Source organism: Amphiprion ocellaris, chromosome 8 (genome assembly GCF_022539595.1).
Source record: "Amphiprion ocellaris isolate individual 3 ecotype Okinawa chromosome 8, ASM2253959v1, whole genome shotgun sequence".
Taxonomy (NCBI): Eukaryota; Metazoa; Chordata; class Actinopteri; family Pomacentridae; genus Amphiprion; species Amphiprion ocellaris.
In genome coordinates this window covers 7,152,581-7,170,688 of record NC_072773.1, presented here as the reverse complement: position 1 = coordinate 7,170,688, position 18,108 = coordinate 7,152,581, and the positions used below count along the sequence as shown (strand labels likewise).

The 18,108-nt window shown below is 38.1% G+C and overlaps 2 protein-coding genes across 3 annotated transcripts in view; one reads left to right on the top strand and one right to left on the bottom strand.

Annotated features, from left to right (window-relative positions):
* si:dkey-72l14.3 (Glyco_hydro_56 domain-containing protein) overlaps positions 1-2,842 on the top strand; it is a 36,964-nt gene extending 34,122 nt beyond the window's left edge. For both annotated transcript variants that reach the window (XM_055012984.1, XM_035956568.2), the window contains exon 7: positions 926-2,842. In XM_055012984.1, the coding sequence (XP_054868959.1) occupies positions 926-1,315 (390 nt within the window). In that variant the 3' untranslated portion in view covers positions 1,316-2,842. The remainder of the gene's footprint in view (positions 1-925) is intronic.
* On the bottom strand, positions 2,783-15,394 carry borcs6 (BLOC-1 related complex subunit 6). Its single transcript, XM_023288768.3, has 7 exons — positions 15,332-15,394; positions 12,572-13,167; positions 12,137-12,323; positions 11,203-11,385; positions 6,838-7,001; positions 6,293-6,376; positions 2,783-5,816 (listed from the first exon to the last, which is right to left on the bottom strand). Exons 2-7 carry the CDS (start codon positions 13,154-13,156, stop codon positions 5,691-5,693), a joined length of 1,329 nt encoding a protein of 442 aa, XP_023144536.2. The 5' UTR covers positions 13,157-13,167; positions 15,332-15,394; the 3' UTR covers positions 2,783-5,690.
* Positions 15,395-18,108: the final 2,714 nt, after the last annotated feature.

Here is an 18,108-nt window from a genome sequence, read left to right as displayed (position 1 = left end):
GAGTTTCTGGTTAATTAGCTAAATACAGCGAAAACTACCATGGTCTAACACAACTGCCCTGAAAAAAGTCTTTAAGGGATCAGTTTGTGTTGAAATTTTTTATTTCTTTTTTTTTTTTAAAAAGGCACTGAAATAACTATTTGGATAATATTTAATCTGTTCTCACTCATATAAATTGAACACATTGGATGTGTTCACCTAGATTTATGTAAAAAATTATCTTGAACCTATATTTTAAGAACAAACTGTTCAGAAATCACAGTGAAATCTTGTTTGCAGCAAGATTAATAAACATATAGGAGACTGGTGAGACAAATGAGCTTTCTACAATTTGCTGAAAAAAATGAAAATTCCTTGAGAATATCTCTAATCACGTCTGATTTGTCTGCTAGGAAACAGTTTTTTTTACAAAGTCTGTGTGGACGTGGTGACGCAAGAGAGACACAAGATTCCAACTTATGCTCTCTCTGTGTGGAAGTTTAGAAACAGTAAAAACTAATTTTGCGGCAAGACATCGAGGCATGCTTTATTTTTTTGTAAAAAGGGAAAAAACAGCAGGGAATCCTGTCACCTGAGGATCTTCTGTCTTCACACAGTAAGAAAGAAAAAGGAAAACTGTGGTTGAGATGCAGCAGAGAACCCAGTAGAGTTTGATTTTCCACCATTGAACATTGGAAAACTGTGTTACATATCACATTTTGCACATTTCTGAATGGAGCTTTGGTAAAAATCATGTCATAAAGTAGAAATATTGCTTTGACTGTAGAACACAATAAAAAAAAAAGACTTTTCTTTCTGAGTTTCAGTCACATCACCAGATTCAGACTGATATCATACTTTGTCAAACATTTCCTCTGAAAATAAATGCAGCTTTTTTTTTTTTTTTTTTGCTAAAGTTAACATTAATTTTTATCTTTCCTCTAAGCCTGAGGCAGCAAAAGTGACAGAACAGCCAAACACAGACACGAAAACAGCCGAACCGGATCCAGTTGAGATCTGGAAGAAGGACTTCCAGTGTCAGTGGTACAAGACTGCAGACGGAGACGTCTCGGACCAGCAGTCCCCCAAAGACGGAGTGTCTATCAGGAGGACAGTGCTAGAAAGTTCTGAAGCTGCAGTGTTGGCTACTAGAGCTTCTGCAATAGCTTCTGCAACAAAACGTGCCTCTGTGACTGAATTTAGAGGAAGTAGTTCACCTGCTACTTGGAGTCCAATGCCTTCAGTACCGACAGACGGTGGTAACAAACCACTGAGTGCCCCAGTGTGGACTGCTTTGCTGCTGCTGGTGACTTCAAGCCTTTGCCTAGATCCTTAAAACTATCCCAGCTGCCACCTGGGAGATTGAAACTCTGAGTATAAGAAGTGCCCTTGAGCCAGACACTGAATCCCTGCTAGCTGCAGGTATACTGCTTTGTTGCTGAACACAATCTGAATAGATTCTATAAAGGAGGACGACAACCTATGTCTGGAGCTGGATGTGCCAAGACAATTGAAAAACCCTTTGTTTTCACTTTTTTTTTCAATTTCTATTGACTGTATATTGTTTTTTCTGTAAAGACAAATGATAAAATGACAAAAATCAGTCATCTAACCTCACCAAAGACTTGTAAATTGATGGAATTGCAGTGAAGTATGTCTTTGCACATTTTATTTTATGTTAAATGTTTGTAATATGAGAAATAATTCTTCATTTTAAGACCTAGCGTACTCTGGTTTCTCTTTCTAGTACATAGACGAGTCAGGTTGAAGGGCAAGTTCACCAAAAGAAAAGAAAAAACAACAACAATGAATTTCCATTGAAAAAACTATAAAATCACTGATAGTGACATCTGTAGATTATCCAAAGTGAGTGGCAACAGAAGATTACCACTCCACAAATGCAAAAAATACAAAAATGGGGTTTTTTTTTTGTGATTTGGGTAAACTGAACCTTTAATCTGTCTTAAAAAGTTACTGGCCAGAAATTAACTGTATTTTTACACAAAGTTTCAGCTAATTTACAAGCAACATGGTCCACTGAGACTAAATATGGTGCAATTCTATGTCAGCACACTGACTGAATGATTTATTTCTTCATTTGGTCATGAAACAGACCAACCAATAAGTGAAATATTACCTTTTCTTGTATTACACTGACTTCCCTGCAGTAACTTTGATAGAATTACAGTCACAAACGTCCAAGTTATTTAACTGAAGCTCAACATAAACCACAAAAATGGCGTCACTAAGACTTGACCATTTTATTTATAAAGCTAAGAAAGGATTTACTTTTGAAATAAAACAAAAAAACAAACATTTGCTTTCTTAGTTTGGAAACTTAACACCTCGATACAACACAATAAAAATCCTTTGGAGGCAGTTTTAACTGGTTTTAAGTTAGTGCTTTCTGTTGAAAACTGTCCTGGAGAGGATGAAAGATGGTGTTTACAGTTACATGCAAAAAAATTTAAAAAAAGAATATCTTCAAATTTTGCATCTTTAAAAGAAAAACACTTTTTTTTTTTTTTAAAAAACTTACCACAAATGTTAAAACTATCTTCAAAAGGCCCATCTGTTGACCTGCAGCAAATTTTTCACAGTTCTCTGGCTCCCTCTGCCTGACTTCTGATGAAACTACATCGTTTGTAAATAATAAAATTACTGATGACTGAATTCCATTTAGATGCAAGGCTCATAGTATTGTACTAGTTCACTTCGTCATGGTCCACACCCGCATGTGTTTAGATATTTTTACAAGTCTGTGTCGTTTCTTCTATGTCCTGTTAACACAATGATCAGACAGTTTGTATTTTTGCAGCTCATGTAAATTTATTTGTTATTTTTCAATAAAATATACACTCAAGACGAAGGGTATCTAAATCATTTTCAGTTACAGAAAGAGATCGTATGTACACAGGTGCATCTGATTGTACAACAGAAAATGAACCAATCATACATTTATATATATTATGAACAAGAAGATGACATTTCTTCTCTTCATCTCTCATCTCAGGGATCATTTCTCACTTTGAAAACACCTACCATGGCTTCCAAATGTCCAATTTTGGGACATTTTATTCACCTACAAAAGAGCATTTACATCCTTTTAGCTGTGGACAAAGGATTCAGGGTGATCATAAATATTTGTATATATATATCATAGCTTTTAGATCTTAATGATGCTTCCATTTCTGTTTAAATTTTCTCCCAACAATTTTCATAGACTTTTCCTAGCAAGTTAAGGAAACTGACAAGAAGACAAACAACAGATTTTACACTAACAGCCAGAATAACCTATTTTTTGTGAAGCCAGTGATCTTGAAAGAGTACAGAGTTTCATTTAGAGACAGTCAAGAGTCACGCTGCATCTAAATTTGACATTTACTATCAGATTTAAGCATCAATTACATGTCCAAAATTAAAACGTGTACTTACTTTGCTTGCAGTATTGCTCTCACAATGTTTTGGAGATCAAATATCCCAAAAATTACTTCAGTTGTTGGATTAGATAAAACAAATTACACATTGGCCGCCATAAGTAATAGGTACAAGCATTTGTGTGGAAATCGAGTACACGTACCATGATCTACTACGAATGCAATACCACAGTGTCTTTATTAAATCAAGTATAATGATTTATACTTGATTTAATGACACTGATGAGAACTAATGGTTGGTAAAGTAATAGCCATTCTCATTCATAATTAAGTACATCAACCAATACTCACTTTAGTTCACATCCAAAGATTGTGTCCTGAAACCTTCATTGATTTGAATGTGAGTTTAAGGATTTTGTTTTCCAAAAATGCATTCAGTGAGGAATTTGAAGAAATCACCTAATTCCACAAGAAAAAAAACCAGTTGCTACATCCACAAACTAATTCCTTCATAATGTTTAGTTCAACCCTCAGCTTGCAAAGAGTCGATAACGGTGCTTCAAGAGTGGCTTAATGGATTCAAAACATGCTTTGAAACTAAGCGCTTCTATTGCATAAATTATTTCTTAAAAAGTGGCAGAACTTAAACTGAACCACCACAATCCACTTAATGAATTAAAAACCGTCTGGATGGATAAATTCATCTGCCTTCCGTGAAGAGTTTTCATCATTTTTCTTCGACAACAATCTTCACTTAAGTAATCCCTTATCGATTCTTTAAATTCGATAATCTTTGTCATTTCTCAGTTTGACGTGTGTGTTATCACAGCGTGCACAATAATGTTATTTTAAGGTAATTAAATTATTAAAGTGACTTATTTCGAAGCAAAATAGCCACGTTCACTGCAGCCATGACCAGGATACACTGAAACAACTGATCTGAGACCTTAGTCAGTGTTTCCTGAAGATGTTATTTCTCACTACAAGATACGGAGGCCTGTAAGTCGAGTGAACTGTGTTTGGATTTTACCTTATTCACTCAGTCCCGGCTGGGTAGCTAATGCTATCAGGCTGATGTGTTTTTTAGCAGCACAGATGAAACGCTTTGCAGATTTTTAGTCCCATCTAAAAACACGCTTTGAAGTCATACAACCAGGGAATGTGGTTACAATTTAGCTTTCAGCGTGCAGCTCGAGGAAGCAGAGGAGTTTTTGTTCCCATAATAAACTCTGATGCAACTCAATCATCAGAATTCAAATGGATTCTGGATTCTGGGACTTTGTATTTTCTCAGGAGATCAGGGTCTATATCCAGTCTGACTGATGTCATCCTGAAGCTTCTCAGTATCGTACTATTTATTCTGTGAATGCTACATGAGATATTTTTCCAGTTATTTTCTCTTCCTGGGTTGGACTGACTCAGCAGATTAAAGTGAGGTTTCAGCTCAAACGTCATGGCTGGTTTATATTAAAAAAAAAGAAAACCTGTGATTTAAAGCTTGACAGCTTCATTTAAATTGATGGACAACGTGAGAGAATCTGAGTGAAACAGTTTCAGTACTGACTGAGCTCATTACATAGTACCCTTCACTGACTGTGCCGGTTCCCAGTAACACAGAGACAGTGTTTTTCAACAAGTATCGCATGCTGAGAAAACTGAATAAATAAACATATAAAAAAAGACACACAGACACACGTGATGCTCCTCTCCCCTAATTTAGCCTGCAGTGAAACAATCTGTTGCATAAGATTAAAAAATAGACTTTCTGTTCCTGTGCAAAAGTCACTGTCTTCTCAGCAGTTTATCTTGCCCCTCCAGAGACAGAGACAGAAACATCACCCCCATGTGGGCAGGAGAGGTTAGTGCAATCTGAACCCAGCAGGCTGGACGAGTAATAACAAACTCCTTCGACGGTGAACGTGGAAAAACGAGGGTATCCATCCCGTCATCTTCTCAGTTTGTGTGCAGGGCAAAAGTGACTCCAAAACGAGGTTAATTTCATGAGATTATGTTTCTTGACAACTTGATTAGAGGAAATGCTTTGAAAAAGCGAAGAAAAAACTCAGCCCGAGAGCGAATTAAGCATGATTCATTTGAGGTCTCACAACACAAACGTGGTCGTCTTCAAACGATGAATAGAGGAACTATGAGCGCCAATCATCCAGCATGCCTAGTAGCAATGGTTTCTGGGACTCCAGAGGTGCACCGAGTCTTTGCTGCAGAGTGTGTGTGTGCTACCTGGTGACGGATGGAGTTGCTTGCTGACATCCTCGCTTGGGATGTGCTCGACGTCAGATTTTTGCAGCCGGGACGTTTTTTTTGCGGGGGTGGGGGTTACTTGCAGATGGCCTCCAGAGCGTCCAGGGTGCGTTTGATGTCGCGGATTTGTGCCGCCAGGGTGTGAATGGGCTGCATGGAGCGATCCAACTCCTCACAGCGAGCCATCAGCGTGTACATGCCCTGTGGAAGCAAAAATTAAAAAGATGATGCTTTAAAATAGAACTCAGACATATCAGAGGAGGACAAAACAATGCAAACTTGACAAGAATAAAAACTATGAAAACAGTTTCCACTGTGGCTTTGATGGCTTTGGTGACATAAAACATGCTTGTGATAGTGTGTTTTCTGCAAACCATTAATAATTTAGTTTCAGTGTAGTACAAAAAGTCTTCTACAAAACACATTCTGTTACACTTGTTCCCCAAGTTCTTTCATCTAATAATCATAATACAATATTCAACAAACAAGAACAACATTCCTCTTCGAGAAGTTGTAGAAAAGTTAAGATAAATTTACAAAAACATGAAAAAAGTCCATCTATCATCAATTTATGACCAGTTTTGTAGTGAAAGTGTTTTATGATTTCCTACATTTTCCACAATTACTGCACATGATGCTTTACATGAGAAAAACATACAGAAAAACACACATTATACCTTTATACTCATGTCTACAGACTCTCCCAGGCTGTCAACAGAGTCTCTGTAGGTCTGAATGTATCCCACACTGAGAGCCGTCATCTAGATCAACGGACAACAGATCAATCAGTAGTGCAAAGAGAAACAAAAGAAGTGAGCAACAACAACATGTATGTATGTATAAACATCAATACAATATCATAAAACAAGATAATCCTTTATCAATCCCACAGTGGGGAAATTTGCAGTGTTACAGCAGCAAAGGGTACAGTACAAAACCGTAGGGAACATAAGCAAAAAAAAAATAAAAGTAAATAAGAAAATACACGCAAGTTCTGTTGATATTGCATAGATTTTTCTATTTGTAGGAAATCTAGATCTTGTACAGATTCCCAAAAGTGGAAAACAGCAACAATGCACAGGGTTATTCTCCATGTACAAAAAACTGTGATATTGCACAGTAATTGTACTACACAAATTGCAATAAAATGATCAATCTAAACACACAATATAATGTAAACTGGGGTCATTTGAAAACAGAATCGACACTTTCAAAGACTCACATTCTGGATGGTTCCATTGAGGCTTCGCATCATCATCTCCACGCTGTGCGCCACTTCCTGGGTGTGTCTCTGGAGGTCCAATAGGACAGTAGGATCAATGGGTGGGATGTCTGCCGGTCTCCGTGACAACCCCCGGCTTCGGTAGATGGGACCTGAACAGTCCGCTGGAGAGAAAAGACATTAGACGATGAATATACAACAGTAGGGCTGCAGCTACTAGTTTATTAATTTGGTGACTATGTTAACAGTGTAATGTAGAAAATGTAAAAGAAACAAGAATCCACAAACTTGAGAAGCTTGAACTGATATCATTTGCGATTATCATGAGCAATAATAATGATAATGACTGGATAAGCTGACCATTATTTTTCTGTTGACTGACAATTTGACACAGCACAGCAGTTAAAAAAAGAAAAAACTGACAAAAGAAAAATGATATACACAACAGCTAGTGACAAATTATTATTATTTCCCCATCTTCAAAAAAGCAAGTGCATAAACAAATTCTGCACTTAACCTAAGGAAGCCTTGTGTCTTGCGTTGTTCAATCTTAGAATCCACACAACCCATGGGGCCAGTGGATGCGTCTGTATCTCTGGGAAAGTTTCCTGTCGTGCTGCAGCAGGACCTCGGTAATAAATCCATCCAGTTTAAGCAAAGTCTCTGAGTCATCCATCTTAATTGAATCTGCAGGTAGAAGGAATGAGCTTCTACAGAGGCTATATTGATTGTGTTCCTGGGTTTAAATTGAGTGGCCGGTTGAGTCGACTCTCTCATCAGGAGAGGTTTCTAAGCGCAGGGCAGCGATTCCTGGAAAATCTGACAAGACGGACGGCCGCTAATGGACACGCTCCGTGAGGTCAAGATGCCGAGCTTAAAGAGATCATTTATTTTCTGAAATAGCTCATGACCTTTCAGAAAACATATCCGTTCTTGGGGTTGAATCTCTGCTGTCTCCTTATGCCGGGCTCAGATTAGAGGATTATGATGCACATAAGCAGAAACTGAACAGATATTCCTCTCTCTAATCTCAGACATGCACACAGTACAAATATGGAAAACAATGGTGCATCACACACTATGGAAACTATTGATATTTTTGTGCCAAAAGGGTCAGATCACTGCCTTACGTGATCTCAAAGGGAAGTAAACAAAGAGAGTCTGTGGTGGAACAACTTGCTGTTATGATAATACCTCACAGTGAGAAACAACAAAATCAGAAAGCAAAATGAGCCTCAAGAGCTAGAATGTGTAGCGTTGCTTGACAACATTTGCTGCTCCCAGTGACGGCACAATAATCGTAGCCATCCAGATTGTAATTCCGTTTGATATTATCAGGGCAATAAGACTGCAAACTGTTCAGGAGGTTTCAGACTCGATCTGTGAATCCTTCAAAGAATTTCTTTCAGGATTAACAAAGTTTTATCTTATCACATTACCAAATAATCAGAGCCAAACATCAGTCCAGACACTGATCCCAAACCAGATTTGACTGCCGAGAGAGAGACGAAGATAAATCAGACAGAAACTCCTGTAGTTTCAGCCGAGCATTTCAAACACAGACTGATTTATCAGCCAGGAACAAGCGGGAAGATGGGGAGAGCAAAGGAAAATGATTCAGCTAAAAAAATCTCACCAAGAGAGGTATCTAGTTAGGATTCTGTGAGCAAATCTGTAATTTGCTTGTCTGAAGGATGGTTTCTCTGACCACAAACTCCCCTATTTTTAAATGTTTCCCAAACTGTCAATTTTGTAAGACAACCAGTTAAAAATAATGACCTGGGAAACTATGGGTTAAAAACAATCAATATGCCTCAATGTCTGAAAAAAGACAAGAAAAAACAAGAAGAAAAAGAAACTCATGGGTTTCAGTAGGGTCTTCACATCTTTGGTGCTCGGACCCTAAAAATGAGTAAAAACAGTACTGTTTTGCCAAACCTGCTTAACAAGGCCTAATAGCAATCAGAATTGTTTTTGTTGCGCATTTTGATACTTGTTTGTTGTCGGGGCCACTACTGCCTGAGTAACTGAATGTTTAATGTTTATTACGTACTGGTGCTAGAATTACAGCTTACATTATATTCACAGTCACTCCTACATTCACTACTATTTCTCTTTATAACTCCGATCTCTTAGGTGTATTTTGATATTTGCCAGAGAAAACAAAAACATTTCTGTAACAATCAAAGATGATTAATGATTTCTCTCTCTGAGCTAAAAACTTCAAATGTGGTAACATGAATGTTACAGGGCTGCACAGTGGATTGGTGGTTAGCACTTTCGGCTTGCAGCTAGAAGATCCCTGGTTCGCGTCCCGGCTTTCCCGGGATCTTTCTGCATGGAGTTTGCATGTTCTCCCTGTGCATGCGTGGGTTTTCTCCGGGTACTCCGGCTTCCTCCCATAGTCCAAAAACATGCTGAGGTTAATAGGTAACTCTAAACTGTCTGAAGGTGTGTATGCAAGTGTAATTGTTTGTCTCTGTATGTGATAGACTGGTGACCTGTCCAGGGCGTCCCCTGCCTTTACCCTAAGTCAGCTGGGATAGACTCCAGCCCCCAACGACCCTAATGAGGATTAAGCGGTGTACAGATAATGGGTGGATGAATTTTATAGCTTTTATTTCTACATTTGTCTACACTATTCATAGTTACATAGTGCACTTCCTCATTGACCAAATATATCAGCCTTTCCTGTATCAGTTTCACATGTTTGGCTTGTAAGAGTCATTTTGATTATTGAACCTACTCAGCCACAACAAACAATCAAATAGTAACATTAATTAACTGATAAATGAACGAAAAGAAAATTGTCTTGTGCCAAACAGTATGCTAACTGGAGCTACTGCACACTAGCAAGTCACAAAAGGAATCAAAGACTACACTCAGAAGTAGAAAAGTGATAAATCACAATGCTGATGCATTGTATGAACACTGCAAGGTATTATTTGATTCATGTAAACCAGTTCACAGCAATTAATTTGTTTAAGTAAGCGCACCAGTTCTCCATTACTTCTCATGGACTTGGAATGACCACATCTATGCATAAATGATGAATTGCAGCTGACCGAGCCTGTTAGCATCTACAGGGGAAAACTATCTGTCAATCTCTCATTGCAGTTCCAACAATTTTACTTCCTGCTCAAATAGTATTTCTGACACCTCCTTCTACAAATACAACATCTGTTACAGCCTTCTGGCCCTTGAGTATAAAGATAAAGACATAAATATCGCAGGTGAAATATATATAAATATTTTCCCTGATGCAAACACAGAAAAAAGGCTCCCTCTGTGCACAAACACTTACGAGAGAGCCTCATCCTCTCAGCTGTGGACAGTGGATCAAAGGATCATTTCTAACTCCATCAATGGCCTTATACAAGATAAGTCATCAGAGTGGTATTTCCAAAGGCCACACACAGGCCTCTAAGAAGTAATCAACTCCTTTCACAGTCGGCGATAGCCAGGGTCACGGAGATATGTGGAGCTTCAGGGATTCTGTGTTATGTCTAAAGAGCACACTTGGTTGACTGTATGAAGAGATGTGTGGGTAGTAATATACACTCCGTTGAAGTTGAACTGAAGGGAACTGTTCTCTTGAGTCATGACATCTTTGGTTCTACTTGATATCGAGCGACAATAAAAGCTTCTACACAAGACAGCTGAGTCATTCCAGCACAAGTTAACCCAATTTCACCAGGTTTACACTCTCTACCTAAAGGGGGATAGACCAATTATCGCCTTTGTGGCCGATTTTTTCTATTACTGGTATCTGTATATTTATTGACCAATAAATGATAAATTAAATGCGCAATTTCAGGTCTGATGCTGCCTCTTCTCTCTGTCTGTCGTCACTCTGTGGTCTCAGAAATAAAAACTGAACAAGAAACACAAGCTGTTGCCACAAACCAGGACATTAGCCTCTTTCACAGTGGCTAAGGCTATGCTAACGGATAGCAGCAAGGTTAGAAAGCAGCCACAAATTACCCTGAAACAGAATCTGGAAAACAATAATTAATAGAACTCTAAGATGTGGATCTTAGTGGGCAATAAAAGTGATAAAATTGTAAAGAAAAAAAAAGACCAACAACAGAAGGAAACAAACTCATCAATCTGAGTTGACCTCACATAAACAGAGAGCACCCTAATTTAATCACTCTTATTTCTATTTTACGTTTCCTGGCAACACATGCTGTTAAACATTAAATTTAATATATTTTGGTTCCAAATTTCAATTATTGGACTTTCTTGATTACCAATAATCGGTATCGTCCCTAATAATATTGATCAATCCCTGCACTAAATCTGTGTTTATGTCAAAATGTCAAGGGAAACTAACTGGATCACGAATTGCAGTGATGTACTCACAGTCACTGCAGTCCAAACTGGGCTTGGAGCTCATTTTGATCTTCTGCTCCAGGTTCTTGGTGATAAAATTAGTCAGGTCTCCTTCATGGCTGACTGTTCCTTCTAGTTCCAGTGCAGACGAGATGGTGGCCCGTCGGCCCTCTGACTGGCCACTTCTTCCTCCTCCTCGTGCCCCTAAACCACCTGCAGAGAATGCATTAACAGCATGGTATATGTAAATATGGGAGCCCTACTGCTGTTGCTTTGGAAATAAATACTAAAGCACCTGCAGAGAATGCTAGTATCAGCATGGTATGTGTAAATATGAGAGTCCTCCTTCATATACAGCTTTGGAAATAAATACTAAACCACTGTGACCTCCATTTTCTGCTTTCTCCTTTGAAAGTCTTGGTAGAATCATACTGCATTTTCTTAATGGAATTGCTGTTTGCTCATTTCAAGCTAGCCAGCTCTATCTGTCTTCGTAAGGACAAAGATAAAGGTCTGTCACCTCACAATTGTCTTCTTTCAAGGATTGTCGAGTTATAATTTAGTTGTGATGACCTGTTGACCTCACATATAAAGCTTATGCACCATGTAGTGTGAATTTTGACGTTTTAGCAGCTTCAAAATGCCATATTTTAATACATAATTAATGGCATGAACTGAATAATTTACAAGACATTTTCTCTTGTCTTTTACAAGTTGCAGTAATTATTTCACCGCTATGATAAAATTCTAACTAAATTGTCAGTGCTGAAGGCCTGTTGTGCAGACTTTGTGATTAAAACAGCAGCTAGTCTAGTAATTACTCCCTAAGCGGCACTTATAATTTCAACTAATTTTGCTTTGCTGCTTTAGTGAACAAGGTTTTACACATATCTGTCAGTTTAGACAAGAAAACAGAGGAGGAAAGAGCCAAACTACAAAAAAGACATGTTTGACAGATATCTACCTCCACACGCTTGGCTGATTTCGTCCAGGCTCTTGCTGTCTTGCATCCCCCGGACGTTGCGGACCCAGACCTGGGCCATAATGTGAGGGGGGCAGGGGGTGTCGTCTGAGGGAAGAAGAGGAGGTGGAGGAGAGGAAGAGGAGGAGGTACTCGGACCAGGGGCTGAGGAGGAGTAGTGTCGGGAAGACTGTAGACGTAGGTGACGAAGTGAAGAAAATAAAGAGAGGAGAAGCAAGAAATCAAGTAAGACATTTGGACAAATAACTTTCATGTTTATTCCCTGGACACCCTATAATCATCTTCTCTGTTATGGCTTTAGAAGAGACTGTTCTCATTACATCTGCTAACTGTGTTTTTCTAACTCCAATGCTGATTTTTTGGTAAACACAACTTAATAGACATGAAACATCAGAAAAATAAACATAGTTCACTAACCTCTGCCTTTGCTCTCCTTCCCGCATGCTGATTCCTCCACTTGTTCTCATTCTTCTCATCATCCTCTTCATCTTGTTTTTCCTTCTCGCCATCTTCCTCGTCCTCCCGGCTGTCTGTGCCTCTGTGTGCTTCTGTCAGCTGTCTGTCTGCAGTGGCATTATTTCTAAACTGTGATGAGTCTTTGGACTGTCCACACTGTGCCGAGTCCCACAGAAGAACTCCATCAGGGGGATCCAGAGTCTTAGAGGCCTCGGAAATGTCTGTGTCTTTGGATTCTGAATCTCCAGTGTTTGTCACAGTAGTGATGGGCAGTTCGGCTTGTAATGATAAACTAGATATTCTAAAATTAACATCCATCTCTGTGTACAAGTGGTTTTTGCCATCGTCCACTCTGTTTTCTCCGTCAACATGATTCTCCGTGTGTCCGAGGGACCTGTCCACTGTCTCCTCCCCAGGACCAGGTAATCTGCTCCCCTCACATTTCACAGAGACAGGAACATGAGGACTGTTTTCCAGAGCAACAGGTGTCACAACCCCATTGGCTGTTTCTGGCACTTCTGTGCCAATCACAGGGGAGAGACTCATCCCTCCACCTGCTGATGGAAAAAAAAAAGAAGGGACATTACTGGAAGCCTGCTTCTGGAAATCCAACCCATAATCCAATTGGTTGGTTGAACCATGTATCAAAAGTGTTTTATGTTTATCACTAATGGAGGAAATAATGTAACCACATTCATGCTTTTGTCTTATCTTTTGTTTTTTAGAAAACATAAACATGCTTTAACCCATTTACCTTGCTTGTTTATCAGCTAAATTAGTACTTTGACTGAAAAAATATAGTCAGAAGTTTGAATAGTCCATGACTAAAATCATGAAATATGGGATTGAAAAATAAGTGAACAAACTCAACAATCTAACCAAGCAGTTACATAATTTTCACTGTTAATTGCAATGGACAGACTTCAGGCGGTACCTTTAACTTTTGAGGTTCAATATCCAATAGTAAGAGTTCAGCATGACTGCATAACGCCTGGTTGTAGCCCTGTTGTGAATGAACTATTCTAGTGTCTGTAGCTGCTGCTGTCTTTGCCACCTTCAGGAAGAAGACTCTCTCTGCATAGGCTGTGCAGCAAAAAATTTGACCAAAAGTAGTCAATACAGACATGAATGAGTGTGTGGGACAAGGATTTTCTATCACTTCGAACTTTCTCTCTGTAATCATTTCACATTTTATAATTCACTGCACAACTGTTGTTTTTAGCTCGTGTTTGTCAGATAATGTTATATAGATAGTTATATAATGTTATAAAATCACTAGTTTAGCGGTGCAGAGCTGCAGCTTGGAAACAACGATGTGACTGCAGGTTAACGTGTAGTGCTAACAGGCTGCTTTCAGTCATCATTTCATACTTGTTCTGTTATCTGATGACAGGAAAAGAAAATATGTAAATGACAACCGATTTTTTGGGATTCAGCTGTATTAAAGTGCAGTATATGTGAGCACAAAGTGAAGCAAATAGTTGTAAACACCGGCTGAGTTTAAGTTGCACTGAAGCACAACAGCTGACATGAAAACACTGTTAGCCACACGGTACTTGTTTATTTGTTTCAAATCAAACTTACGGCTTCCACCATCTCTGAACGTCCTTCAGCTTTACAGTTTCCACAGAGCTCTGACCGGCGAGTATATGGTCAAAACTAATGGTAACATTAGCCATACAGCAAGCTAACACTAAGGAATTGTTGTGAGGACATCAACATCAAAACTAAAAAGTAATCGTCTGCATTTTCATTTCCTAAGGCACTGGGAGTGCATCAGAACTGTTTTGTTCACTCTTGCAGCCAACAGGAAAACATTTGGTGTGTTTTCCTTGTGGCTGAGACATTTTAGAGTTAACAGAAGCAGCTCCAGAAAGTAAACAAACCTGGTGGACTGTGAAGATGCTGTTTATTCTAAATCACTCACCTGGAAGTAGCAAGAAGACTGTGCCACTTTATGTGCAATGACTACTTGTTCCTTAATTTCTACTTGGAAACTGAATAAATTTCTAACAATTCATAAAGCTGGGGCATTATCTACTAGAGGGAAGGTTTAAGGAATGGGAGTACTAAGTGTATTCAGGTCTTCCCATCTTATATTTTACGAGTAGAGTGCATAAACAAACTAAACACAAGAAAACGGGTTTTCACCATAAGTGAAGACTGAATCTGACCATAACATATAGTAAATCCTTATACACCTGCTATTTCTATCTTCAGCAAGACTACTGGATCAAAACAGCAGCTGGTTGCGACACTCTTGGATCAGATATTTTCTCCTGAGGCTAAAATGACGTAATACCAGGGCTCTTTGGCTTAACACCAGCAACACTAGCGCATACTGAGCTAAGTTAACAGTAAACATAAGCTTGCATTTTTAAGGCTTTAAGGAAGCAACACCCACGAAAAACAAGTAACTAAATAGTCCAACAGGTACAACAACAAGAAAAGGACAAAGACATAAATAAGCGTCTGTGAGCGATGAGGAAGTTGCTCTGCTGCTGTTATTAGCCGCCTCGCTAGCTCGCTGTCAGTTGTTGAATGATGCTAGCGGCTAACGTTAGCTGCCTGGGCCTCGAAATCACGAATGTTTTCACGGCTCGCTTCTTACTGTTGACGCGGCAGCTCAATAACGGGTTTTAATGCTAATATTCGTACGTATCGACTGATAGGTTCGCACAATAAGGACACAGAGGTCAGTTAAACGAAGAAAACACTCACCAGACCAGTTTCAATCCTGGAAGATGTAAGCAACAGCCGAGTCCGTCCAAAATATGCTTCCCCGCGAATCCAAAAAGAACCGTTCCGCCTTGCAGAAGTCAAGGTGTGTTGGACTTTATTATTTAAAAATGTCAATAGATGGTAACTTCTTTTTCAACTACATAACAATATAATATAATATGACAAGTTCCATTAAAAACACATTTATTCTACTTTGTTTTTAGCCCACAAGTCATTGATGTTATTCTTTATTTAAAACAATCAAATTTGTTTTAAATAAAGGGAAACATTATATGACTTTGTGATCATGAGCATAATTTAACTCATGTATCCATCAATCAATCAATCAACCATTAAGCTCGATCAGAATAAACTTTATTTATATGGGACAGCATGCAATGAGAAAACACAAAATGAATTAAAGCAAAATAAAATGTAGATAAATAAATATAATACAGACAGATAGATAAACTAAAAAAATAAGTCAAAATTAATTTTAAAAAATGAAAGAATACAATTTAAAACAAATGATAAGGTAAATAGCCTGATGACATAAAATAAAAATGAGAAATAGAGTAATAAATCATACATTGAATAGACCAAAATGTGAAAGTAAGTAAATAAATAGAGAAATCAATGCATGCATTTAGCACTTAAAAATAGCAACAGTAATTAAAAAATGAAATAAAATCAATTATAAGCCTGACTAAAAAAGTAGGTCTTGAATTTGTTTTTAGAAGCATCCAAGCTGTGTGAGATGAGAATAGTTTATCCTGCATGTTAATCCATGGGCCAGACCAGATATTGGTACCATCTCAGGTGACCAAACCTAAGTGGAAAAAAAAATGTACATTGGGTTTATATAAGTACATTAGGATGTGATCGTCTTTCCACACTGGCAGCTTTATCACTTTTTTGTGAAACCATCACATTCACCATAACCATAGTATTGCACAATTCATTTAACCTTCTGAGGGCACAGTTGCAAAATTACAACATTTTTTAAGGCTGTCTAGCTGTACCTATTTCTGATTGAATGTACACAAACACTACATATCCCAGCACCCCACACTCTGAACTGCAAAATTGCAGCATTTTTGACAGGAAAATTTTAATACTATAAGACATACCACATTCCAAGTTCAAACAACATGTCTTCGACTGACCTCCGAGTTCCCTCTTTAGGAACAATTTCAACAATTTAACAAGTAAGTACTTCACCTACAGTATTGTTTTTCTTCATCCTAAAGATGTTTAGTGATAGAAAATTAACATTTTTTTTAAAGTATAATACAGATGAAGACAAAATTATTAGAAACTGCTGAGAGGTCTAGTTATGTAAGTTGTCTTTTACAGTTCTAATTAAGGTTAATTAAGCTCAGTTGGTTAAGATCAGTTAACTATGGTAATATCCTTTCCTTTCCTAGGATTTACTTTGAATGAACTTGAATGACCTTTGTTTTATATGATACTGGTACATCTAAGAAATGACCCCTACCTGTATTTTATGTTTTTGTCTCATTATGATCCTGTACCGTTCTCTGAAAGTTACCTTTGAATTTGGAAAAACCCCCACACAGCGCAACAGAAGGGAATTGATTAAAAATGTAATTAGAATTAAAAGCATTTGAAAATTCAGCTTAGTAATGGAAATGGTCTTTGCAATAGTGTTTTAGGCATATGATCAATTCTGGTAGCAGTCTGTTATAATTTGATTAAATTTTGAGCTTTTTGGTGCAAAATCACAATTTTGTCTGTTCTGACTCCATTTAATTTTTTTTTGTATGTTTAATTGTAAATTATAGTCTGCTGTATCACACTGACCAAAAATCACAAGATATGGTTAGTCCTGGTTTTGACTTCAATAAAATTTAACTTTGAATCAGTTTGTCAAACTTTCACTATTCTATTGTTCTGTCCCCCTTACAGAAAATCTTGTTACTATAGCAACAAAATCTTTCTCAGTTGTAAGTTTGTTATAACATTTTTCTGTGCTGCAAAGTTATTAATACAGATGTGTAGCATGTGTAGCATGTGGCATTTCATATTTTCTCGTAATGAGGAACAATCCTACTGAATTCCATCCCGTCGCATTGATAGGATTTCTGCCTCAGAGCCCTCACCTTTCATCGTGGGACATGTCCATTAAACGAGTGATAACATATATTAAGCTGTGAGTCTGCAAGGGCTGTCATATCAAAATGCAAACTAGAGACATATAGCAAGTTAAAAATACCAAAAAGAATTGGTCACCTCAAGTGGTACCGATATTGGAAATTTTGGGTCCTGGCCCAAGGACTATGTGTCTCTGTTATTCCAACAGATGGAGACAAACACCACAGACCTCCAGGCTTCCCTGCTCCCACACTACAAGTTCCTTATTGGTGGTTTCACCGTGTTAATGTATCGATCTAAGCAGAGCAGAGACGGACAAAGACTCCAATCAGCCTGAGGGCTTTTCCAGCTGAACCTGAGATCTGCTTCAGTCGAGCAGCTGAACCTGGGCAGGGAGTGAGAAAGCAATAAGGAAATTCTCTCTAATAAATTATGGAACACTGAAATGTCTGTTATTTTCTTAGAATATTACATGCTTCTAATGTTAGACAAACTGTGGCTAGTGGTCACATCTGTACCACTCAGAGGAATATTTTGCTGTTGATAATAGTCTATTCAGAAACAAATCATCTTCCACCCGCCACCTTCTCAGTAGGAATAAGGAGAAAAAAAATAAATCAATCCGAGACAAATTATGCTGTGTAGCTTGAGATTAACACAAG